The sequence below is a fragment of the Leptosomus discolor genome, chromosome 11, assembly GCF_034619465.1.
Source record: "Leptosomus discolor isolate bLepDis1 chromosome 11, bLepDis1.hap2, whole genome shotgun sequence".
Classification (NCBI taxonomy): domain Eukaryota; kingdom Metazoa; phylum Chordata; class Aves; order Leptosomiformes; family Leptosomidae; genus Leptosomus; species Leptosomus discolor.
Window position 1 is genome coordinate 19,509,723 of NC_141401.1, and position 27,283 is coordinate 19,537,005.

General features: G+C 36.5%; 1 protein-coding gene across 3 annotated transcripts in view; it reads right to left on the reverse strand.

Moving 5' to 3' along the window:
• VPS13C (vacuolar protein sorting 13 homolog C) overlaps nucleotides 1-27,283 on the reverse strand; it is a 96,682-nt gene that overhangs the window by 647 nt on the left and 68,752 nt on the right. For all 3 annotated transcript variants that reach the window (XM_086471595.1, XM_086471596.1, XM_086471594.1), the window contains 20 exons: nucleotides 25,890-26,023; nucleotides 25,386-25,512; nucleotides 23,670-23,905; nucleotides 23,183-23,333; nucleotides 22,012-22,152; nucleotides 20,870-20,951; nucleotides 20,698-20,767; nucleotides 19,733-19,844; nucleotides 18,710-18,823; nucleotides 17,026-17,162; nucleotides 16,689-16,770; nucleotides 16,142-16,255; nucleotides 15,814-15,889; nucleotides 14,988-15,151; nucleotides 14,492-14,537; nucleotides 13,334-13,457; nucleotides 12,526-12,640; nucleotides 4,651-4,742; nucleotides 3,224-3,347; nucleotides 2,821-2,904 (listed from right to left, as the gene is read on the reverse strand). In XM_086471595.1, the coding sequence (XP_086327721.1) occupies nucleotides 2,821-2,904; nucleotides 3,224-3,347; nucleotides 4,651-4,742; nucleotides 12,526-12,640; nucleotides 13,334-13,457; nucleotides 14,492-14,537; nucleotides 14,988-15,151; nucleotides 15,814-15,889; nucleotides 16,142-16,255; nucleotides 16,689-16,770; nucleotides 17,026-17,162; nucleotides 18,710-18,823; nucleotides 19,733-19,844; nucleotides 20,698-20,767; nucleotides 20,870-20,951; nucleotides 22,012-22,152; nucleotides 23,183-23,333; nucleotides 23,670-23,905; nucleotides 25,386-25,512; nucleotides 25,890-26,023 (2,325 nt within the window). The remainder of the gene's footprint in view (nucleotides 1-2,820; nucleotides 2,905-3,223; nucleotides 3,348-4,650; nucleotides 4,743-12,525; nucleotides 12,641-13,333; nucleotides 13,458-14,491; nucleotides 14,538-14,987; nucleotides 15,152-15,813; nucleotides 15,890-16,141; nucleotides 16,256-16,688; nucleotides 16,771-17,025; nucleotides 17,163-18,709; nucleotides 18,824-19,732; nucleotides 19,845-20,697; nucleotides 20,768-20,869; nucleotides 20,952-22,011; nucleotides 22,153-23,182; nucleotides 23,334-23,669; nucleotides 23,906-25,385; nucleotides 25,513-25,889; nucleotides 26,024-27,283) is intronic.

Consider the following 27,283-nt stretch of genomic DNA (forward strand, 5'->3'; position numbering starts at 1 on the left):
TAGCTTCTGATTCACATGCATAATACTCAATCCAGAAAAAGCTTCAGTGATACTGCCAATGTACTTCGATTTTTCAAGTAGAAACAGGCAGCACCCCAATACAAGTGAAGTAATTTTAAATAGATAAGAAAATGGCATTTCCAATACTATATGCTCTGAAGGCTTTCAAAGTCAGGCCTCTTAAAGATCCACCATTAAACTCGTGTCCAGTCAGCCTACACTGCTGGGAACTACAGCCTGTACTATTAACACACACACACACACTGTAAAACAGCAGTTAGCATTTAAACAGCCATTTCACGGAAGCGATATCCACTAACACAAATGTAAGGATGCATTCCTTCTGCCTTCGCTGAATTTTCAATATTCTGGGATCAAACGTCTCAAACATACTGACCAAGTACTGCAACATACTAGACCCATTAATCAGCACTTGTCAACTTTTAACATCCACTGTTCCTGTTGCTACACAGTATTTTTAGCAATAGTTTAAAATGCTGCAAGAGTAAGGTCTTTTGAGGAAAACTCAGTGTCAGATCAAATTAAGCAATTTTTTCTCTTCTAAAATGGATAGAAAAGTACTGAGACCCTACAACTACGAGATTCAGTCTGAGGTAAAGAACCTCAGAAGAGGGCTATGTTCAGGCCAAACAACCAAGAAGTTTGTATTATCATTATCTGGAAATATAAGAGAATCACTCACGATAATTAAAAGGAAATACAAACGATGGCAGACACTTGTGAAAATATTTACAATGAAAAGCTCTCTCAAACTGGATAGCCAGTTGAAATTAACAAAAGAATAAATCAAAAAAGAACCTAACAATAACTCTAAAATTAGAAAAAAGTTACATGAACAAAGCAGTGCAACTAAAACAGTCACTTATTTAATTCCTGAATCCAAGCAAACTAACAGTTAAAAAACTCCCATGTCTCAACTGTCTAACAGTAAACATATTGTTCATTATGCATAAAATGTGTATATGTAGTAATAACATAGTGGTATATCTCTCGTCTGAGAAAATTAATGTCAGTGTGACATGCATAAATGCCTAGGGGAAAAAAACCACAAAGCAAAATGTACTGGGGTAGCTTGGACAGTCGTGATGATTTTACCTAAGCCATTCCAGCATTTAGTGAAACATGAAGTGCTTGAAATGCTTGTCAGGGCTTTTTTATCCATGATTTCAATAAAAGTAAAACTCACTTATGCAACAATTAATATTAAAATAAAGAGTAAGTTAAGTTGGATGGACAAATATCATGCATCAGGTGTACTTGGAAGTATTTCAAGCATTTATAGATTTCTGATAACTTATGGAGGCCGGGGAAAAATTCAGAGGACAAACCTAAAACCCTTGTTTGTTTTTTAGGGGAGACAGAAAGAACAAGGAAGCTATAGACAACCTTAACTGGATCTTAAAGACATTTGTTTCATGCACATACAAAGGGCACCACAGAAGTCTTCACAGAATTGACAATTACTTGTGAAGTGTATTTTTTTGTGTCAAATTGGTATAGTTTTACAAGCAGGAATCTACGAAAAGGGGGGCGATGCAAAATGAAGAGTAACAGTGACAAGAAACAAAATTCCATGGAAGGTAAACGGGTAGTGTTCCGCTTCGGGACAGAAAAATTTATTTTCAGCGTATACATACTGGCATAAACACTAGTAAAGGAACATGCAGTTACGCAGTAACAGACAAAAAAAAGAGAATTAAACACAAAGCAGCATCCTTCTAGTGTGGCCTGTCTGTTCCATACAATGGTGCAGCTTTGGTCATGACACTAAGATACAAACAAACTAAAAGGATTTAAATCAGTAAACCAAAGCTGTGACTTGGAAGACACATGTAAGAAAAAGCTGAAGGAACTTTTTCTTTAGACAAAAGACATTAAAAAAATATTATAGACTCTTGCAATTTATCTGGAAGTGAAGTGTCTATAAAAGTGCCTCAGAATGATAGCAATTTTTTTTTCCCCTCCCCAGTCTAACCCATTCTTTAGAAGGCTCAATCAATTTAATAGAAGCAATTTGGCCCCTATTCCAATTCTAACTGCTGACTTGACATTTACTGGAGCTACAATTTCAAGTGTGCTTCCAAGATGCTGTGGATCTAATTGATTTCACTTTGGGTATTATGGAGAACTCCTCCTCTCTCATCAGGATACAGAACAAGAGTAAGAAGCATGGTTTCCTAGGTAAATTGTTCTATTGTTGAAGTACCTTGGAATTTATACAAATTGTTAGTTCAGCTTACGTGAGTTCGCTATGAGACCCAACCATTCACAGAACAAAAGCCCTCAAAATAAATCAGCCTCTCCAGCATCAATATGAACAAACATTTAGAGATAAACAGTAGAAAAGCCAGATACAGGGAGGGTGGGGAGAGGAATCGAAGTAAGCCTTTTCACAGAAGGTACACGTATTAGGTTAGTTCAGTGATCCTGAAATAACGAGAAGGTAGCAGGATTCAGAGGTATGTTGAATCCTAGAGACTACAAAGAACTTAACCTAGTACTTTAGGTATTTGAATTACTTTTCTTTAACGAGTTTTTATATACAAAACATAAGACTATGCAACTTCAACCATAAACTATTATTGCATATACTGTATTAAATGCTTTAGACTATCTTGTCTCATCATTCTCCTGGTTAAACTCATTTTTCAACACGAAAGTATGGAAAATGGTCCTCAGGCCCTGCAGCCTATTCTGTAACGGGTCTTTGAACATTACCATTTTTTTTGCATGGTGAGTTTCAACAATTGCTTATGATAGCATAAGGAAAGAAGATGAAAGAAAAAAAGAAGAACATACCCTTGCTGTAGTTTCATCCTGAAGCTGAATTGTCTTCACACATTCATGACCTGTACTGTTCTTCCTTTGGAACATCCTTTGATCCTGTTGTTGAGTGGAACAAAAATGTACTTCAGGTGACTCTCAAAACAAGAATCATAGAATCATTCCGGTTGGAAAAGACCTTTGAGATCATCAAGTCCAAAAGTCTTCATCCATCAGTCCACCTGATACTTAAATGGCTTGAATGTCAACTTCAGGTTAGATTTCAGTGTGGCCTCTGTCCAACCCAACTCATACTTTCAAGAAATCTTAAGTAAATCCTGTCTCATAGTCCCATAGTTAGCAGTTAGAACCAAAAATAACAGAATGCTTGGAACTCTAAATAGAGTTAAATAAAAAAAAGTTTACATGCTTTTCTTACCAAAACAGTTATTGTTAAAACATTTGCTTCATAGAAGGGACAGCATGTGAAGTCTTCAAATAAGTAATCCCACTCGGTTGTTAAATGGCCTAAGATTTCCACTTCTTTTACATATATCACTCTCCTGTTCAGAAGAAAAAAGTTAATGCTCAATTTCTCCCTGGGGCAAGAACTTTGCCAGAAAAACAACATCAAGTAAATAAACTTGTTTGAGAAGGTATTTTCTATGCAGATCAAAAGTATCCACTCAGTCACAGTGGAACCATATTTCCTTAACGTATATTCTGAGATAATCAGTTTATTCTTAAGACTCACAGATGATTCATGATAGTGCATAGCATGTGCAGGCCAACTTCATCAAAACCCACCCAGCCCTCCGAATCCAAGCATTTTACTCTAACTGGATACTAGAGGGTCATCAGTTAATTCAAACCAGCTCCTCAAAGCCAGCCTCCACCAGATGAAGGCAGTCAAACAGCTACATACCAGCTACACAGTGACACAATTACTACTAGACTGACAGATGATCAGTTGCTCCTGTTTACAGCTGCTAGCTAGCTGCCCCTTCTATTACTCTGAGGCTCCAATGTCAGCTAGCACAGCAGGACAAAAACAGGTGGCAGTTTTGAATGGAGTTAAATTAGAACTTTTATGCATGGGGAGAAGAATTGGGATAAGGAGAGAAGTGCATTATCTGAAGCTGCAAACAACTAAATCACCTAACTATCATTAAAGGACTTTGCCAGTATCTTGAAAAAGCTTGCTCAGCTGCAGCATGAATTTTGAGGTGTGCCAGATATTATAAAGCACAGTGGGGTGCCTCCTGTAGTTTCATGATGGATAAGCCTATCTCATACACTCACGCAAGGTGGAAATTGGTGACACTTGGGATGTGAAGATCATAATCCATGGGTTCCTTATCATGACCTGAACATACTTAGAAAGTTTTGAGTCCTCAAACTGCATATCCAAGATTAGTAACAGCTTGAATTCTAAAAATTGTCTGATAAGTTTAATATTAATTTTCACACTCATACAAAAACTTAGGACTCCATTTAGAGTATCTTTACTTCACAAAATCTTAAACACGTGCATTAGCAAAATGTTAGTTTGACTGCAAACACTTACCACAAACTAATTGGAAAAATTAGGAAAAAAAAAGAAAAAAATAGTATTTCCCTGCAGTATGATGAAAGGGTCACTGACTTGAGAGTAAACTATCTTACTAAAGTAGTATCCAGTATTGACATCATTACCATATCACATTTTCCACAGAGGAAACAAAATAAACTATAAAAAAAATCTAGAAGAATATGGATAAGGAAAGTACATATGCAGAGAATAGCAATCAGTTTAGACTTAGCCAGATGTCTAACCCACAAGTTGAAACCAAGACAACTCCTTAGAAAGCCTTCAAAACCTAATACCTATTGGTAACAATAAGGCTTGCTCTTCTGCCTCTCGGAAGTGCACAGTGGTATCGATAACTCTCCTTTTCCAGCTTTCTGATGTGCAATTTCTGAAACAGAAATAGAAAATAATTTGGGGGCTGTAAAAAGAAAACCCAAAGGGGTGTTTTCAATTCAAAAGCCTTGTAAAAAGTTACCTCCTTGAACTGGCTCTCACAGTATGCTCACTCCTGAAGTTGAGTCACTGAGAGGTCTGATCCAGTCCACTCAAAAGGTGGAAAATTGACACTGCAGTATGAGACTATGTCTTCAGCTCTAATTTGTTTTCTGTGTTAATAATTGTTTAGTAATTTTCCTGCTGTTACACCCCACGCTGCAGACTTGATTCAAGAGTGAAAATCCTGCAACAGTACCTTTAAAAGGCAGCAGCACATGACTCGGACACATAGAAATAAATCATCAAGTTACAAATACTCGATGCACCTCAAAATCAGGCTTCTGAAGCACTGTACAGACATGCCTATTCAACATTCAAAATAAGAAGGTATATGAAAGTGTAGATCAAAGCACTCATCGTGTCTGTTAGACAACTACAACTCAAATGACAAACTGAACACAGAGGTTAAAAAAAGTTTCAAAATAAAGTACTGTAGCGTGTCCTGGTCTCAGCTGGGATAGAGTTAATTTTTCTTCCTAGTAGCTGGTACAGTGCTGTTTTGGGTTTAGGATGAGAATAATGTTGGTAACACGCTGATGTGTTAGTTGCTGCTGAGCAGCACTTACACTAAGTCAAGGACTTTTGAGCTTCTCACACTGCCCCACCAGTGAGTAGGACGGGGGCGCACAAGAAGCTGGGAGGGGGCGCAGCCGGGACAGCTGACCCAAACTGGGCGAAGGGATGTTCCAGACTGTGTGACGTCATGCTCAGTATATAAACCAGGGGGAAAGCTGGCTGGGGGCCACTGCTGAAACTGGCTGGGCATCAGTTGGCAGGTGGTGAGCAATTGCATTGCGCATCACTTCATTTGTATATTCTAATTCTTTTATCATTATTATTTTCCCTTCCTTTTTTGTCCTATTGAACTGTCTTTATCTCAACCCACAAATTTTACTTTTTTTTTTTTTTTTTTACCCCCAATTCTCCCCATGTGAGGGGGGTGGTGGTCAGCAAGCAGCTGTGTGTTGTTTAGCTGCTTGTCAGGTTAAACCATGATAGAAGTGCTTCCTAGCTTATTTTTTTCCCCCAGTTCTTTGTTAATTTCTTGATTACATATTTTTCAGATTTCCTATTCTGTACATGCTGTTTAACTGAAGTATAGTATCTTCTAGAGCATGCCACCAGGTTTAAAATATTCCATCAACAATGAAGAGCAGCACAGAAGACAGTCTCACAGTCATCTCTAAATCAAGCTCACAGTAACACTGGCTTAAAGGCAACAAGGTTCACAGAGCGATACATCAAGGTATTTGTGGGAAATGGATAAACATCAAAACGTCATGTAGCAAAAGATATAACTGAAATCAATAATGTACTACCAATGGGAACACAACCTCAAACTGGGTATGACAATAAATCTGTGCCAACTACTGGTTCTCCAGCTATGAATTTGTTAAAAAGTAGGCAATTTGTTTCTGTCCACCCTACTTTGCCACCTGCTCGATTAACTAACATAACACATTAATTGTACTTGTGTAACTAGTTTGAATGAATGTTAGTTTTCAGGACAGAAGTGCTCTACTAGAATTAAAAACATGTTTTCTGTTATAATCCTGTACATATTTAGCAGCTGCAAGTTTGCTACAATCATGTTCCAACTATAACTGTCACGTACATAGTAAATATGTAATTATTACTAAAGAACCTTACCTGTATGTAGGTTGCATTAGATACAGAGATCATGAATCCTCTGGGTAGCAAACTTACCATAGTAACAGCATCATATCGCACCCATCTAAACCCAACTCTACTCTACCAGCAGAGCACTCCAATGGGAAGCCCCTAAAAGACCCATGCTTACCCTTCTCTTCGGGGAAGCCATATGTTGTTACATTTAAAGATGAAAACCCTTAGCACAAAAAAATGGAAACAAGGAATACACACATCAGGCTTAAAGCTAGTTCTACGTTTATTTTGGACTGCAAAGCTGAGAATAGTTTTAATATGCAATACGTACTTTCCTATACTTCAACCATCTCATGTCCCTGAACCTGCAAGTCAAAGTGCCATCCATTGATGTTGGAATTCTGTGAGACTATTTATAAGCAACTAGACAATGTTTAGAAGCCAGCAATACTGGTAACAGTAGAGCAGTTGGATTACAGTGTCAATCTCGGAAACAAGTGTTGGAAGGAGGATGAGCATACCCAGGTCTTTGTCCCAAGACTCTAGCTAATGAAAGTATCTGGACTCCATTTATAGCCAAGAAGCTTCTAACAAACACAGGGTGCCAGCACAGTAGTCACCAAATCCTGGTCAAAACCTAATACGTTCTTTGGGAACCGTGAGCTCTTTATACTTAAAAATTATGATGGTCATCAATAGAGGATTTTATAGAAACCCCAGTACTATAGTTTTCCTAAGTCAGAAAATAAAACTTAACATTTATTGCTAAGATCAAGAACTTTCAACTATCACTACAGAGAAATCAACTGAGATGCTAAAATTTAACTTACAGTACATGCATCTCAAACATCTACTCTACACTCTACCACTAAGAATGTTAAATCGGTGCAAAAAAATCCTTATAAAATACACGTTTCACTTGTAAATGAAGTTGAATTAGTAAAAATTAGCAAAGACAGTTAAATAGGCATAATGTCAATGCATATTAACTTTGTACTCTCTAAGCCAATACAACCACCTGTTTTAGCACGCAATCTGTTTTAATGGAAAATGTGCAGCTCCTGTGGAAGAAGCTAAGGAAACATAAGGAAGAATGAAGGCCGTACATGCTCTGCCTGGATGCAGAATGCATGCACCTCAGACCATCATTTAGCAAATGCCTGCAACTCGGTGCCCCAAAATTGGTTTACTGTTCTTCACAGCATAATAAGATGACCTGCAGTTCATCTGCAGCTGCTACTGTGGAATTCAGCCTCTCTGTATCAGTGAATTTCTCAAGTTGTTTCTGTGAGAACAAATTAAGGAGGGAGGACTAAAGATTCAGTACGTTTTTAGTTATTCCTTGTAAAGATACATTTCCTTCTGCATTTCCATAGCTGGACCTATAAGACTGGTAAGATGACAACAGAAGCTAAGACAACTTGACTCCACAATCAACATCATGGGCTAAGAACTCCATATAATTGAAGTAACCAAAATGGAAAGATCTTTTGTCAACTCAGCTTACAACAGTATCAGAGAAGCTTCAACGTTTACTTATATTTGCATTTTATTTTCATATATTTAAAAGTTCAACAATGTCTTAAAGCATCAACACACATTGCAACTGACCCCAAAAATTCTTTAAGCTCAAAAGAGGATTAATATTCAAGAGTTTAAATCAACGGCATAGTGTTTTCCTGGATTCTCTCCCTAGTGATGTGACGTTTTAAAAAACATTTTAATTCAGCATCTTCCAGCAACCAAAAATACAGGGTCCACATCTTCTATAAAAAATATCACTTTCTGACCACCTTAAAAATTTCTGAAACTGTAAAACACACACAAAAGGGAAGAAAAAAAAAAGCCAGAAAGACTGCTTGTCTCGAAGTCTCCTCAAAACATCCAAAGAAAGATCGCAGCATATGACTAAAATCAAAATATGAACTCACATTTTATACCTGAACCATAGTTATTTTAAAAACAACTAAAAATTAAAATACATAAACCACTGCCATCTATGACTGCAATTCAAAGGCTGTAATCCATCTTCTGAATCCTTTTGCTGGATATGCAGAAGTGAGATGTGCCATATATTTAAACAGATTTATTCATAAGCATGTTGCTTTATTTAAACTCAAAGCTTTGGAGAGAAAGCCTGTTTCTCATAACTTCAGAAACAATCCCGACGGTATTTTTAGATTTTATATGCAATATGTTACTAAAGAGTTCCCACTGAGCTCTGTGCCTAAGAGATGCAATATTTCTCAGAGCTATTCTCAATACACCTGATAGACATCAGCACAATGGTGGTAGTATTATGTAAAAAGGGGGTTGCACTTGATGCAATTCACCCCATGATCTGCACACTCTTAAAATTCAGGCATCTGTATCAAAAGCTTTTATTTTTATGAGAATACTAGAGCACTTTAAAGAAGTTCAACTCATTCTTATTTTATACAGAAATGAAAGAACCAGTGCAAATCTACCCAGCAGAACAGTGACTCAACCAGAAATAGAATCTGCAGTTTCTTGAAACCCAGCATAGTATTCTCTCTGCCACACAACACTGTCTCACCATCATGTCTCAATTATTCATGAAGCGTCCTGCATTCTTTATAAAGCTCCATGCTTTAACTGGGAAATGAAATGAAGTAACGCCATAGACATTGAATAATTTATGAATTGTACCATGTCAGACCCTAAGCACTGGGGGTAGAAGACAGTCTCCTCGCCAGAGCAGGCAGCCATACCTGTGTATTAAAAGGTAAAGACTCACAAAGCCAAAGGCATTCATTACCTGTTCTAGCAAATCTCATCAACTGCAAACACTCCTCCAAAGATTAAAACTCACGAGAACTTACTCCTTGGAAAACAATTCTCCTGGAGTTGCCCTATTTGTTCTTTGATTTCTCCGGCTACACATACTGCGCATTTATGTTTAACAAAATGCATTCTGTACTACTAAGCCTCACGAGCTAAAGACATTGCTTTTAAGGCATCAAATCTGACCTTCCATGTTTTGAATTGACTGAGCAGATCCGCCTATATACATTAGATCCAGCACTTCTTGGAAAGTGCACTGAGTAAACAAGTTTACACAAGTGAACTGATCTACTCCATCTGGCTACTGTCCTCATTCTGCACAAAAGAACCTTCTAAGTGGACAAAAGTAACTTGTCTTTTAAGACCTACATATATGCTCCTCCTAAACTGAGCTCTAACATCTTCCAATGTCTATATTTCCTCTACAAGTGAGTATTTAAGTGAAACATTTTTTGTCCAGCCACTGTATTGGACAGTACTGAGGCATTCATTCCTTAAGGTAACCTTACAAGGTTTCAACGTTCTAAGTGTATATTTATTCTAAAGGGACACAAGCATTAAAGTTAGTTAAAATACATGAGGGGGTAGGGATTCTGGTTAAACTACTTGTAACACTGGGTCAAAAATTGATCAAAAAATACACAGCACTGGTACCTGTAAGTTAAGTTATTTGCAATTAAACCTGTAAATGCATATAAAACTGACTTTCTGACTCACCTTCCTTGTTGAATATCCTATTTCCTGTAATGACACTGTCCCTCTCTTGCTTAATCAATTAAGCATTAATTGCTTAATTAATTCACATTAGAAAACAAAACCTTCCCAAAACTGACCTCTAGCATACCATCAGGCAGAAAAAAGAAGAGCAGAACAAAAGAAAAAAGAAAAAAAAAGAAAAAAGAGAGAAAAAAACCCCCACAAACACAAAAAACCCGACCTATACTCAGCTGACTTCTGAAAGGAATAAACTGTATTTAGCTAACTATGCAGAGGATTAGAGGATTCATTTAGTTAGCATACAATTCCAAGGATTGGATAAGGATCGAGCTGGAGAAGGACAAGGCCCCTGTGACTGGGAAGAAACATGTTAAAAAGATCAACCTGTGACAAAGCCATTTAGGATCTAAGAAAAATGCAAATATTAGACGGGCAGGAACTGCATAATACACAATTTTCAGTGTTAATTGTGCTACCTTTTCTTTTCTGATAGATTGAAAAAATATAGTGAAAAAAATTTCTAAAAATGTCACTACATGAAGAAATTTGGTCTGCTTACTATGTCATGACTTAATTTCATTTAATTAACTAAAATTAAAATTCAATAATTTTTTAAAAATAATTTTAAACCGAGCAAACTGACTATTGACCCCTAAATTCTAGAAAGGCATTAGCAGCAGAGAGATGTCTCTGCTCAACTTGTTTTTCATGTATGATAAGCAATATGCTCTGAGAACAGCTTGTTAAGCTTAGCTTGTTAATTTATGAGATGTTGAATTAGAAATGAAATTTATGGCATCACTTAATTTAGAAATATATATTTATTTTTATATATATATATATCTATGTCTATGTAAATTCTTGTTAACAGCTGAAAGTTTACATTTAAGTACGTTGAACAGTAAAGCCCCAGAAGATTCTGTGAATGAAACCAGAGCCAACCGAGCTGGCTTTATTTTTTAATTATTAAAATTTCATACAGAATTAGTGGTAGTAACCTGACATGATGGTGGTTCCGCAGATGTATGACAAGCCTATGGCAAATTATAGAAATCACAAATTTAAGTTCCCTTCCCATTTATATGGAAACAGTATTTCTATATCATGAAATTATAAGCATTTTCACAGAAGAACATTCCATTCAATACCACTATTTTAAATTTTACACAAGTATCAAAATGTTGCTTTCTCCCTTCATCCACATCCGTAGCTCTAAGAGAATGCTAATAAATTAATGAACTCAGCACATGCCCTACCATGTTTTTTTTTCTCCCAAGTGCCTCTGATGTTACCTCATAAGGAGGTATGAGGTACCTCATAACATATATATATATACGTATAACATAACAACATAACATATGAGGTACCTCATAACTTGTAAGGAGCTAAGCATCCTTAGAAAAACAAATATACAGGAAACAAACTCTCCCTGTCTCTCTCATCTTACTCACTCATCTAATCTTATTGAAGATGGTTATTCCAGTTTGTTTGTTTTCTTATCCTGGACAACACAAAACACTGTTGTATTCAACTGCTACACAGAAAAGATATGAATGAAAGGGAGAGGATATGTTAAACACAATCATGCCCTCAATCTAAATATGTAAGGCAGATAAAAGGCCATGATGGAAATAAAAAAGAAATATGGAAAATGTTTACGCCATTATTCCAGTTCTTGCTGCGTGAGCCAGGAGAGAAAGAGAAAGGAGAGAAACATTAGAAACAGAATAGGAAATTCGGATTAAAAGAACATCTGGAAGGAAGCAGCAAATATGCAAGTTTTGTTCTTAAAATGTTAATGTAGACAGTTATTTTAGCGACAAAATAAGCATTTTAAGGTAAGTTAAGATTGTGAAGGCTGAAATACAGATTAACTGGATTCCAATTATCCAGGACTTGAAAACAACTGTTATTCATCATCCGTATGTTAGCCACATCCTGATGTAGAAGCAGGCTAAATGTCCGCACAATGCCTACAGTCTATGACATATTGCTATAAAGAACAACATAAGGAAATACCAAAGGGTGGTATTTTGAGAATTCATGCAATTTTTTCAACTGCTGATAGCACAAAATAAAGGGATTTCAGTAGTTGCATTACATACTAAACAATTCATGCTGTATTCATCCTATTTAAAAGTCGCTTAATTTGTAAACCAGCCTCAGCTTTGTTATTAAGCGAAACATTAGAACTAAGTATCAAAATGGTTTTGTTTCCACATATTCAAATCTTAATCCTACTAATTCTTAATCCTACTACCTCCTTCCAGAGCATGAGATAAGCAATTACAGAAGATAACCTGCAGAAGATCATTTAACAGCAATGCTGCAGTTTTCTTGTCGCGTACAGCTTACTACAAGCACTGGGTCTTCTCTGCTATACGGGCCTGCCTTATCACATGGGCTGGGCCAAATTTTTACTACAGATAACAACTGCCACAGGTCGCTGGCAGCTTTTTTGTAACATAACCGTTTCTGGAACACTGTAGATTAGAGAATGTTAACTGTATTTACAACGCATGTCATACCTCAAATAAATCGTAACCCTCCGCTTCCACCCTATCGTACGGCCGGATGATGCCGTCTTCCCGAATGAAGCGTGGAGGACGGAGATTAGATACTTCTTCAGTTGATTCTGCCACCCTGCCATAGACAGTGGAAGAGCATTCTGGTAAGCTTACTGCAATTCTGTGTTTCACCAATGTATCTTTAAAAAGTCACCCTTTCACTTGCTACCTTCCCCACGTACACTTCCTAGGTACCCTACAGATGTAAATAGTACAGACACACTGCTAGTGAGAAATCCGAAGTAACAAGAGCCAATCAGACAGCTACAGAATTACTTGGAGAAGTAAACTCACAGCAGTGGATCATTTACTAAGGGTTCTCATGTTTATTAACATACTTTCCAAAGGTCCCCTTAAAACATAAGAAGCCCCTGATTTCAAACTAGCAAGTTTTTCTCCAAAAACTTCAATGGTCTATTTTTTTACAGTAAGTTTAAATGACATTTAGGTATTTGCATTCAGCAGTACACAATCCTACCTCAAAAGTAAAACACAAGATCTTTTACTTTCTCATTGGGAGAGAGAGTGAAAGGAGAAAATGGACTAGTTATCATCCACCTGAACTACAACACTGCAAGATGTATTTTCAAGCACCAATTTGCAGAGATCATAAAATACGTTAATTACTGGCTACTAGACATCTCTCAACCCCATATATCCTATTGCTTACTGTATTCAACACAAATTGTTGTGTGTCACTACTGGACCACTTTACTACCTGGCATCCAACATATGGAGAGTACTTCAAAACTTCCTCTTGACATTTTACCTTTGAATTCCCTGGAAGGTGCTGCTTGCCATATCTACGATGCCACCTGTTGGGCGAGCTACCACTCCTACAAGTCCCTTTCCAATCCCTTTAAAGAATCCAGCTGCACCTTCTTTCTTAGCTCCTTTAAAAGAAAGGAAACAGAAAGAGGAACAGTTTTAATGACCTACCTGAAAACATTAACCACAGAATTAAACCATTACTGCTTCAGGCTGCACTAGAACTGTTTTGTATTGGAAACAGCCCACAGCAATTGATTGCGTACAATCCACTTATCAAAAGTTCTCTATGAAAAGTCACACATTGCTTCCTTGTCTGCTGAGACACATCGCTGTTCACTTAACACCTTACCAGCCTCCAAAGCCAGCAAAACTGAGATGTTAACTAGATTCTCCTTCTCACACTTTCAGCCTGTACTGTAGGCCAATATATCAGGTTTTATAGGTTGACAGTAATAAGAAAATAATCTGAAGACTCAAAGATGCAAACTACAGTGGAAGTTAACTATTTCTATCTCAAAATGACATGGTTCTGGTGATACACAACTATGGAAGAGCCAAGACAGTTTTTAGAAAGCACGTGTGTTCATCTACCAATGAGGGAAGGACTACACCTCAAAGTATCTGCCAATAACCTATAAAATACAACACAGTAACAATTAACTTCCAACATTTAAATCACTTTGACATGAATTTTAATAAGAGGCATTTTATCTTGGACTTTTTCATCATGTATCATACTGATAAAGTGACAGTCTTCACAACAACAAATACTGATCTCAGGCATAAAACCAAACTGATTTTTAAGATACCTCCAACCTTGGGAGTCCCAAAAAACTTTTTCAATTGGTGCTTTTTAATTTATTATTGTTAGTAGCCTTATTGTGGCTTTAAACAATAACTTGGGTACTAGAGCAGGCCTAACAAAATACATCACAAAGCCAACCATTCCTTAACTCATCCAAAGGCTGAAAAGGTGGTAAGCCAATAACAGCTGTATTTAAGTAAATCATTGTATAAGGTCATATTTGAATTGGAAACATAAAAATAATCTTGCTACACCTTAGCACCACCACACTTACATTAATATTGCTTAGAATTATGAAATAAATCATGAAATATTGGGAAACTATCTAAGCAGTGTAACCTTAGTACCTACCTTCTACAGGTTTAGTGATTATGCCCGTCACACCTCCAACAACACCCTAAAACAAAGAAAATAATTGTTCCTACTTAGAAACAGGAATGCTACAGTCCAACTAGGCAACCAGATCTATCTCAACCTTCATTTTAAAACTTTATAATGAAGTTCAATATCAGAAACACTGTTTGGCTGGGGTTTTTTTGGTGTGTTTTTAATTAGTTAGCATATTTGCTGGACACGAGTAACTGTTTATTTATATAATTCACAGGAGAAACTGGTCCTTCCCACACTTTTCCTTTCCGAGACCCTACCTTCAATTCCTCAGGCTGGCCAAAAACAAGACCTCAAACACTAAAGCTGACACGCTACACTGGAGCTGCCTATAAACTGACTGCCTGTTTGTCTCTTCTGTTTAGTTCATGAACTCATAAAGACATCAAATTTGCTTGCATATAGTTTTCAAGCATGGATTAAGAGTTGGTACACCATACCCTCAACTTCAAATCCATACCCGTAACAAGCCTTTTCCTCCTTTGGCCAGGCTGTCACCGAAGTCTTTTGGCTGCCGACCCATTTCCTCTCTCCGTTTCTGCTGAAATTCTTTATCCATAGTAATAGCAGCCAAACCTTTTCCAACAGAACCAGTGATCCTAGATACCACCCCTGCTGCTCCACCTGATTGAACAGGGCAGAAAGCAAAAGTTCCTGTTCTTTCACAATTTAACAGCAGACAACACACAAGGAGCTACAAAGTTCATAGCGATTTTCCTGCACATTAAGTTTAAATATTATCAATTTACACAAAGCGACTACCACACGTTGTCCACGAGAAGGCTCCGGAATCTAGCCTGAAATCCACAAATACAGCAAAAGGTAATTCTTTACTCACTTTAGTACATGTTGTATAGCATATTGGAGGGAATCATATCTTCTCTAATTACTGTAAGACATAGCTAAATAAAAAACTAAGGTAACTGTAACAGTAGCTGGTATTAACAAACACTTCTCAGGCTTCTCCAGACATTTTAGGACCATCAGAAGGACTTCCCTTATTCATTCACAGCATGTTACAAATTCAGTTATATATTCAATGTTTTATGGTTTGCTTGCTCAGTCTACAAAACAGACATTTAGATGGTGTCAAGTAAGTTAGGTATGAATTATTTCTATCACAAATACTGGCAATAATATCTGACAAACTTAAATACTCATTAAAAAATTACCATATAGATATTTTAAAAACATAACTTTCCATTCAAAATAATAATAATGAAAAAATCTAAATGCAATCCATGAGTTAACCTGATTTATTAAAAAGGTAACGATATGATACATACCAACTGTGTGCCCAAGAAGACTTTTAACACCAATTACAAAGCCTTCAGCAAATTCTTCAGGTCCTTGAACAGCACCCTAAAAATGAAGCTTATTATGAATAGCAGAAAACTACAGATTTATGCACTGTTTCAGAAAAAAATAGCTACTCCTTTACACTTAGGAAAGCAAGGCCATTTGAATATGTTACTTCTTTAAAGTTAACATAACGAAGTTACCGCTTTCTTAATTGTTCAGGGTGTGAAGTACAGTGACAACAAAACTACAACCCTAACAGTCTATTCAATCAGGCTACTATTCATACGCAGTGGAAGAATCAGCAAGTCATACCTGGAACGGCTCATAGAAGAAAGCTTCAACTCCCTCAGACAAGCCTCTGATTAAGCCAAATGGATTTCCAAGAACATCTAACCCAAGTACAAGAACATACATCTGTTTCAGGAGCTAAATAATGAGGGGAGAAAAAAAAAAAAAGGCAAAAACAAAAGGAGTTTTACTAGTTGCTGTTACACACAGTTCCATGTCAGAACCCAAGGCTGGTAAATTTTTTAGCTTACTAACTAAGGTGTTAAAGAGCACTCAAGTATTCCTACTAGAACGAAGATAGGCTTAGGCACAAGATGCAGTATATGTATGGATAACTATTAGAACACTTTGGTGAATATAAATAAAAACAGCAGAAGCAATCACTTAAACGACATTTTCAGGACACTTTTGGATTTACATTTCTGTAATGTGCCACCAGATTCCTACTTCAGTACCATGAAATAAAAAAAATCAGTAACTTTTAGAGGTATTCACCTTTCTTTCCTACTTTCTGCATTCTGTAAGATACTTAGTCAAAATTTTATACAAAGGCTTGACTGAATAAGCTTACTTGTTCACTGTAATGTCTAACAACTCTCTTCATCAGCTGGTCTCGCTTGTAGAACTGATACTTAATTTCAAAGAAAGCAAGTCTGAAAGACAAGTAATTACACATTAGTTATAGATACCCTTCCTCCTTCTAAATAGTTCTCTTTTTGTTTCAGATAATCCTGAAGCCCTATTCTCTTAAAAAGGAGCCCAAACCCATCTTCCCTCCATTCCTCCCTTTCCCCAAAGGCTGGATACATTTATACTAGAGTCAGTCAGCAAAGTTCACCTTGGACCCAATTATTAATTGCACAGTAGACTTATTCAAAATATTTAAAAAAACACCTTTATTAGCTTACTTGAAAATAAGATCATCCACATCTGTTAGAGTAGCTCCAATACTTTTCAACAGCAAATTCAGAGAATGGATGGCTATCATTTCTTCCCCCTTATCTGATGCTTCTCCACCAGCAGCCAGAGACAGACTCAAATGCAACTGTCAAGATAAAATTAGTAAAACAAGACAATCAAGACAAGAGACACACACATCAGACAGGCTGCATGGTGCACATGTAAACAAACAAGAGGTGAAACAGTGGTAAGCGTATTTTTACTCACTTTGAGGAAACATACAATTTCAACAAACATGCTTGAACTCACAATGGTACTACTTTGATAACATACATATTTATTTATATTTCCATACAGAGAAGTGTCCAATTGCCCCAGAAGTTTAACTTTTGTTATATTTACATCTGTAAACAACTGTGTAAATGATGAGAGAAATAATACGTTAAATACGTGGAGCTTAACTTCCAGTAAAAGTTAAATTTTAAATTCTGATTTACTTAACTAGCTCGTGTGTATTTTTGCAACTAGTCACTATTTTGGAGAAATGCATGAGCTTTAGAGATCTGTCTTTAACACTGTAAAATTGGATTGTTTAGTGTTGATAAGACACTTATTTTAAAAGAAATCCACGTGCTTTTCTTAAGGATAGAGAGAGCAATAGAAAACTATGTTCCTTTTCCCTTGTTTATCATCATAGCCAGTATTGCTCCCTTCTACTCATTTAAAGAGAGCACAGCAGTTATCTGTATGATTTGACTTTTTAAAGATTCCCAATTTTTGTTTTTGTTGGTGTTTTTCAAAAGGCCACACAGCCATTTTCAGAGTCTTCCAGCTATTCAATGATTCAGAATATTGAGACGAGTCACTGAAGTAAGGTGAAAATAAACAAGGAGAGAAAAAGAAGCCCCTTCCCATACTTACAGGCAGGACATCTAGATATTTCAAATAAAGATGCAGAAGAGCCTTACAATTATAACCGTTTCTTCAACAACTTTAACCATACTAGCTAAAGGATAATACTAAACTATCACAATAGTGTCTTGTTCCTCTAGTGTTTTCCCTGGCTTCACATTCTTATAGATTTATAAGAAAAAAGAAACTCAGAGAATCTAAGTGTACCCTGATAGACATCTAGTGAAATCAGTAAAAAGCTGCAGGAAGTACCAGAATTTAATCATATGTACTGGGGTTTATGTACAGCTTTTATTTGTTCAAAGAAAAAAAGTCAAGTAATTTTTTTGCTCTAAATTCTTATTCAATCTATAGCCTTAGGGGAGCATTCTGTTGACTCAGGATAATGTATAATTACTCATGATCCTTCTTCCCTTGCTCCAAAAAAGTCTAACTGGCTCAAGAGACATAAAGAGAAGCCCGTGAAAGTGTATTTTATTACAATTTATCATACATTACTTGGATACCTTCAGGCCACCATTTTATCTATCTTTCCTCATCATTATACCCATTGACTATTCCCACTTAGCAGTGGTTAAGGGTTTGTTTGTACTCATGGGCAACTAAGAAAGTTTTCCAACAAAGTATCAAGTTCTAGAGGACATTGAAAAATCCCCATTAGGAAGACAGCATGAAGATCTCAGTTACCCAGAAGGTTGATCTGAGGATGTATTTATTTAAGGAATTAAGAGATCATTGATATCAAGTGTTTTATTAACCAAAAATATCTCTATCACATACCTTAATTGGAGAAATATGGAAATGCTCAAAGAAGCTGAGCATTGACAGGTCTGTTAAGGAAGACTCCATTAATTCAGTGTTAAGTGCATCCACATCTTGCTGAATTAACTTAAACTGGTTTTATTAAAGAGAAAAAGAAAGTAGAACAGAAGTTTATCTCACCAACGTATAAGTTATATAGCTAACAATATTATCTGCAAACATACGTTAAAAATATATACATATAAACAAACAGCAGAAGCACTAGTCACAGCCAAATGTAATAAAAATTAACTAGTTAAATAGCCAACACCTCCAAAACTGGAAATAGACTAATCACTTTTGTACGCCAGATTATAACAGTACTAAGACATTTCTTTAATCCAAGGTAAAAAAAAAAACAAAACAAAAAAACAAAACAAAAAAACCACCCCAACCCCCCAAAAACCCCCCACAAAACCCAACAAAATCACAAACAAACAAAACCAAACCACACAAAAACCCCCAAAACAAAACCCACCACCCCCCCCCCCAATTTCTGTGTGAATTTTTTTATATTCCCTTAAATTCCTTAATCACTTAAGGTATCACTTCTAAATTAATTTAGAAATATTAGTAAAATAACTCATTTCCTGAGGTTCTTTGCATCTTTTGCATTTCCCTCACAAAATTAGAATTTTTATACAGCACATCTGAAGACATGGATTTCTAACAAAAGCAAACTTTTAAGAATGATTCCTCTGCGCACACTAGAACCAAATAAGACCTTTCTGAGTACTACCCACCTATATAAGACTTAGAGACATGAGAATCTGAAACAGTTATACATAGTCAAGTACCAGTTACTCAAACTTTCAAATTAGCTACACTCACAGCCAACGTTTAACAAAAATACCAATGCTTCCACTGAAAATGATCTTACTGTGTCCCTTTACTCACCGTTGTCCAATGCAATATTCACTCAAACTGAAATTTTCAGAAAATCATGACACTCTTACCATAAAGGTCCTGTTTTGGCAAAAATCAGTTTCTCTCACACATTACCCTTTGTCTTTCAGCTTCTGGGTCTGTAGATGGAGTGAAAAGTTCACTAAGAGCTCCTAAAAATCCTTGGTCAATTTTCAGTGCCATTTCCTGGATAAGAACCATGAAGTATCTGAAATCGGAAAAACAAACAGTGTATACTTGTAGAAGTTTAACTTAAATACCACATGCTCACCCTATGCAATTGAAGGTTTGTTATGCAACGTGGCATATTGAGACTTACGATCTACAACAGCAACTGTCTATTTACAGTCAGAAGGGCTTACCAGCCTCACAAAGCTATACATTACTGTAAATTAAACATATCTTAACACTTTCCAAACTTACCTTACAAATTAAGCATCACAAAATACTTCTTATATTAATTAATTATGAAACCATGTGCTCCATGGATAACATCACCTGAACAACATATTTCTTGCTCTTATCCAACTGCCTCTCTCCAAAAGTCACATTACTGAATATTTATTTTATTAAAATTCATCATCCTCAAATATTATACCCACACTAGTTAGGTACAGATACTTGCATTAGAAACCATCAGTACAACTTTTTATCTCATTTTTAGTACAAAAATTCAAGACACGGACATATTAACTAAAGAACATACATTTCACAATAGAACACACTGTACTGGGCTACATTAGTCACTGTATGAGCTGTCTGTTGTTAGAGCACTAAATAAACCCAGCAACCAACAGGCAGACACGCAACTCTGATAGTATAGTACAAGAGGGAAATAATTCTGATTACTAAAGAATTTGCATGACAGTCCCTTCATGTGGTCAGGCCTTATCATTCTAAGAGAGACTTACTTTTGAAAGTGTTTTTTCACTGGGGACATTTCAAAACTCAATCCCAAGTCAAGAGTTGTTTGGATAGGAGAACATGAACTTTAAAACAAGATTCACTTTCAAAAAGCATTAAATCTCTAAAACTGTATTACATCACACCGTTAAACTCACTTGAATTGCAGTACTTTGCTGTACTCATTGAATCTAGTGATGACGCTGATGTCAATGAAGGGTTTTGGTTCTAAACAGAAAAAAAAAAATCTAAGTATACGTAAAAAATAAATTGCCAAGCTACTACTTCCAAGGCTGAACAAATCTGATCTTACTAAAGGCTTTCTCTTACCTGAATCCAAAGCAATTGACTTGGGAGGGGCTACAGGGTGAAATACAACAGGAAACATTGATCCTGGTAACTGATTATCAACCTAAAAAAATATTGCATAATTACAGGAATATTTTAATGACACAATAATCAAAGTCCATTTCCAACTTGTTTACAGACTGTCTTCAAGAACAATGTCATTCTTATTTGGGGGGAAGGTAGAAAGAGGAAGAGGATTACTCTGGTATTATTCTGGGATGTTACATATTTAGTTACAAAAGGTCAGATTGTTGGAAGTGTTGCACAAGGTTCACACTCACAAAGATTCATTTAGAACATTTGCAGCTGATGGCATACATTGATATGTATGTAACAGTGAAAGCTACCTTCAGGCAAAAATAAAACCAAAATGTGAAAGATAAAAGGAAAAACAAACTCTTCTCCATCAGCTGGTCAGGAAAAGTACCAGGGTCCTCAATGAGTGCCCTCCCCTGGGAAGGTGTATAAGTGCAGCAGGTGAAGATGAAGACAACAATGATGATTTCTCACCATTATTTACCTCTAGTACTAAACACTTCTCACTAGTACCTGCTTAAGTGCTCCACTGGTTAATTTAGCAACATTATTAGTACTGACTGGAGTATGCTAATCAGGTGCAAGTGTTGCACATTAATTCACTGTTAAGCTTACATGCAGATATATTATTACATACATTTTGAGTATTTAGAAGTGTCTGTTATCTATCCATCTACTAGACAGGTAGTTTTTGACAGCAGATCTCTGAACCTCTAGATATATTCTCTAGAACAAAGTGTTACATGACTATATACAAACTATGGTAAACAGACTTTGAAAAAGGTTGAGATATGTGTTTCTTTTAGAATGTCAAAACACCTCTCAAGAAATAAAACTTCCCATTATAGCACCCTGCTTTACCTTAACCCACAATTTCATGGAATTTTTTCGATACTACTTGCAAATTTCTGGAATGGCAGTTCTGCAGTACTTTTCCGTCAATGGGGCATTCATAGCACTTCTGCTACTCTGACATAGTAAGCAGAGCACCACGTATCTAAGATTTGGAGAGACTTCTTAATATAAATAAATAAAACAAAAGCCCTAAAGTGTCCGTTCAGTTTATAGACCATGATGAAAGATGGTACCTGCAGCCAATACAATTGAGCCCGTAAGCTTCTTTGGTGAGGCGACTGTTTGAATTCAACCTGAATTCCTGACAGGAAGTTGCGTCGGATGCTGCATCTGACTGGGAGACGCATTTCCATTGGAACCTTACTGAAATTCACCTGCAAATGTAAGAAAGCAGAGCTAACGTACAGTTTAATTAGAAAAATAATAAAACGTTATGTTACTAGTAAGTGAACTAGCAAAGAAAACCTGCATTTTTCCTCATTTCATGATCACATGGCTACTGAATTACTCAATACAATTATCTGTCTGGAAAGTAACGAAAACCACAAGTTAGTCTGATAAGCACATTATATTGCAACTTCAGTCGCCTCAGGCGGGAACCTCTGTCAACTTAATAACACTTTCTTCTTGAGTTATATATTACACACAGGCATAATTAAAGATATTTACATGGAGCTGACCACCTCCTCAACTGATGCTTTTACCCTGATCTTGAAACATTTAAGTTAAGAGAAACAAAAGGAAAAAGCTCTCCTTTATTCCAAGTCAAATGTAATGACCTGCAGATACAGGTTTTTGATACCACATACTTTAAATGTAGTACTGCAACGTACAAAACTTAAGTGTTCATACAGCTGAGGGTACATCTGTTTTTCAAATGGAAGGACGACACAGAAAACAAGCCTGATTATGGTGTTATAGAACACCTGTATTTTACTTAGCTATTCCAAGACGTTGAATTTATGCATCAAATATGTGTACGCATGTCTGAAAAAGCTCCGGTAAGTGAATTAATTTCAGGAGTGAGTCTTTGAACACTATAGGGTCCTTCATCATACGAAGTCATGGGAACTGCAGCTTACTAAGACAAAATGAAGATTTCTGCAGAGAATTTAAGTTATATCAATAAGAATATAAGTTCGTAACTAACATGCAGACACCAAGCAATCATTTCTAGCACATAAAACCAAAATTGTTTGAGATTCCTACTTCATAATACAAGTCTTGAAAATACCTCAATAGAGAAATATTCTGCTATATAAAATGTTAACCTATTCTAAGAAAAAGCTTGTTTTATGTTTGTGTTTCTCAATACAGCGTCTATCCTTACTTAGCAAAACAGAAGTCTGTTTAACTGTTACACATGTTCTGCAATCATTTAAACACTGAAAGCTCAAAACATACCTCAGTATTGCTGTCCAGTTTATGCCAACCTGGTGCTTGGAAAGCACTCTTACAAAGATACTTTTGATAGGCTTGTTCCAACAGGTTTATTTGCTTTTGACTAAATGGTTTCCACTTTTGCCTCGGTTTCAGTTCCCAAACAACACCAGAACTGCAAGACAAATACCAAGGTTAAAAATTTCAAAGTATTTAAACCTTTCTTATGTATGCAAACCATGTAAAAAGATATTATCCTAACTTTTCAGGCTCAAAACCCCCCTCCTATTTACTTTTACTTAACAGAAGCTAAGAAAGGAGGCATTGAAATCCTATTTATTCAAATTGCAAAACAGGAATAAAGGCAGAACTTAATTTTACTTAAAAAGGTTGCACTTATATTAATTTCATTTGAAAGATGTCCCCTTCAACTTGACTATATTGCTAAAATTATAATATGACATTAAATTTTGATTATTCAAAGGAATATTTAGGCTTCCATGTGCAGTACCTAGTAATTCCTATATAAGAGATTTCTTTTTTATTTTCATTGTTAACAAGCGAAAGTCCAAGACTATGGATTGACAAGTTTATTTCTTGATCAGGTTGCTCCAGCTCCTCTGCTTGTCGTGCTTTAGAAACTAATGCAACGTCATCTGTGAAAAGCAGCACACGCTGACGTCCATCCAGGAAAGACACCCAGTGTATCTGAGTATTTGCATTGTAAGGGAACTGGCCACATTCATCCTGCATTGGGGAACGGAACAAAAAAAAACAAAACAAAAGAAAAGAGTATATTACAGGAGCAAATCCATGATGTTGCTGTATGTTTATAAGCAAGTTTACTGGCACACATACAAAACCAGAACTCAGTATTTCTCTTGTTTATTCAGTTTACTGCATCAATCTGCTTTTGCAGTGTCTTTTATCCCAATCCTGGAAAGAAGCTGGGGCTTGGGATTTCCTCCATACCCCGCTTTTGAGAAGCAGGCATTCCAGCAGTATTTGTGGATGAGAATAATACTGGAAATTACTAGGAAACAAAGGCCTTCACAACAATAGAAAAGACTTATAATCGTAGGTGATGAGGGAAGGCGGCATTAAATCATACACCATGAAACAGTAAAACCAGACAGTGATTAAGGTCTCTGCTTTTCAAATGCAGATATTCCTTATCTGTTAATTTGTGAGGCAAACCTGAGGTTGTTAAAGCCCTTTTCTCAAAAGCCCAAAATAATCACAAATGTAACTGTAATTATATACTGAGGAAATCAGTGTCAAACTAAAAACAGTTTTAAATGTCAAAAGTTTTACCCAAGTAAGTGCTCATACAGTAAAGCACACTGTAATTGGTTAACTGTCAGAGGTTCAGCTGTGAGAAACTAAATCCATTCCCAGCATAACAAACACAAACTTGCTTTCCTGTCCCTACTTTTAGCTACTAACATTTTCAGTTTTCATTTTAAGTTTCAGTTAACATTTTAAGTCCTTGCCTAGTCAACAGAAAAACCAAGACACCTCTGAAGAATTCAGAGTTTAGTAAAAGGTGCAAGAGGGCTGCTATTTAGACAGACACATAGGACTTCATTTAACCTGCCTTCCAGTTAAGTGAGAAGTCTTCCTCCATCAATGCTTGCTTCCCCATTCTTTACCAAAACACTTGCCCAGTCTTATCCTAGATTTACCTCTGCTTCTAGCTATAGCTTTCCTCTTTCCCCCACTCATTTTTCTGTCTTGATCACTGTTATTTTGCCCCCACTTCATACATTGTCCTATTTTAATATTGCATGAGTTACAAACACCGAAATAGCTCTTAGTGAGCAACTCAATTTTCTGCTCCATGCAAGCATTTCCCATAGGAAGCTAGAGTCACCACAGTGAGGGGTTTTCTCCATCTTTAGGGAGATACTTCAGCTGAATGCAGCACTGCTACAAAATTGGTGAATTATTTATCCTCTATACTACTTAGCTAAGTCCACAGCTCATATATTTTATCCTCCTTCGTTCACATCCAAGAAAACCATGGTGAAAATGTAGGTTGGAGTTTATGTCCAATCCTCCAATTATATTAATGTAAACATCCAAAATCTTGCTACTTGACAGCCAGCTCAAAGACTCTTACAGGACAAGACAGATACCAAGTTACCAAAGAAGCTTTCTCCCAGAGAATTTTAATCTTGTTATAGTTCTAGATTGGTTCAGGATCTACTTCTCTTCTGAACTTTACCTTAAGTAGGTCATGTTCACCAAAATTTTGAGAGTAGCCCCAAGTCAATTTTCTTCTTTTAGTTGGATCTGTCCATGCAAACAGGCATACTTGCTTTGGTTTCAATTCCATTTCCTCTTGTAATCCACTGCAGGTTAAAAGAAAAGGGGTAAAACAACAGCATTCACTGAATATTGAAGTGGTGCAAGCAGCTCACAGTGCTATACACTCCACCCCTATAGCCTCCTGGGGTGAGGCATGAAGGGCCTAGGCTATCTGCTCCAAACCAGTCCAGCTGTTGCTAGGCTCTTGGTAACCTAAAATCTATATTCCCACTTTATTCTCTGCACTTTCTCAAACTATCAAGACTGCTTAAAAGGAGACAAAATACTTCACTAAAAGAATATGATAAAGAAAAGGGGTTTTCGTATTTTTCAAGGTACCATAATGGTAAGAGAGAACTACCTTTCTCACAAAGGATATCCCTGGTTAAACAAGCAATGGTGAACTGTTTCTTTCACATACCTCTGTTTATATCTGAGAGAGTCCCACGAAGTATGGTTAACAATAAGAGCTGGAGCAGCCCCCTCGTGGTAATCTGAGAAGCTTATGAGAGTAGAATGCTCAGAAACATTCACATCTACCAGTAAGCCCCCATTCTGGAGAGAAAGTTAGAAGAAAGTTCAATATATTTTCTATGGATAAATTCAAGTTAGAACACACTAAATTCTTATGTTTAGATCAGTCTCACACCAGCCTCTTAAAAATGAAAAGAAAAAAGGAAATGTACTCTGTGTTATCTAGTAACAGTAAGCTTAAACACATTGGTCACTGGCTTAAGACAGACATCAGTAGCATCCACAAACTATTTGTTCATTTAACTTAATTGAAAAATCATATTCAAATTATAACATTTTTAAGAACTACTTTATTTGGCCAAGTTCAGTAAAAAGTACAGGCAAGCATTCCCTTCACTTTGTCACAAAACTTCTAAAAGTTCTATTTAAAAACTGCAGTTTCCTGCATTCTCCTTAAAAATCTGACAGACTACTCTAGACAACTGGGCTAAAGGTATGACAGATACAGCAGTAGCACATTAACAAACTGATCACTGAGCAGAAAAGTTCTGATGATTAAACCTCTAAACAAATTATCCTAAGTTTTTCTTCTAAAGGCTTTCGAGATCCTGCTTTCCTCCAATATATTTGCAAGAAATTTGTGAGATAGGTACAGCACAACTTCTCTCATTTGCTTATGCGAAGGAGGTACTTCAATACTTTCCCTTTTGACAGCCTCTTCAGATGGCCGTCACAAATGCTGGTCTAGCAAGATAAATTGACAGTTTTGCTATGCTGGAGGTCTGGAGGAGAGGTGGGAGGCAGCACTTCTACCTTTGAAGAAAGTGATCCTACAGATGCTCCAGCTCACATCAGAGGGATGCAAGAAATTACATTTAGCACTCTACACAGCAGTAGTAAACCTCACTACATACAGGACTAGAAAGGATTCTCTTGCAAAGCTGAGCCATCTACTATTTTAGAACAATGACAGAAAAACCCCACTATTTTAATCAAATGCATCAACTAGGACACCAGGTCATTGATGGCATCTTGTTCGAAAAACATATTTTCAAACTGCTTTGGCAAACTTGGAGAGCTAGATTATCATCACAGCCACTTTTATTTCAGCTATTTATGATCATCTTTATCTCTAGAGACTTGTCTGAACATGCTACACTTATATACACATTCCCTAATGCTAGGCTAGGGTGAGTTCTGAAATAACTAAGATTCTACTAATTGAATTATAAGTTATTTTAGCCATGAACTGTGTGTTTCCAAAGTGTATTAGCTTATCAAGAAAACAGATGGACTTTTTACCACGGCATGTAGTGACAGGACAAGAGCTAATGGCTTTAA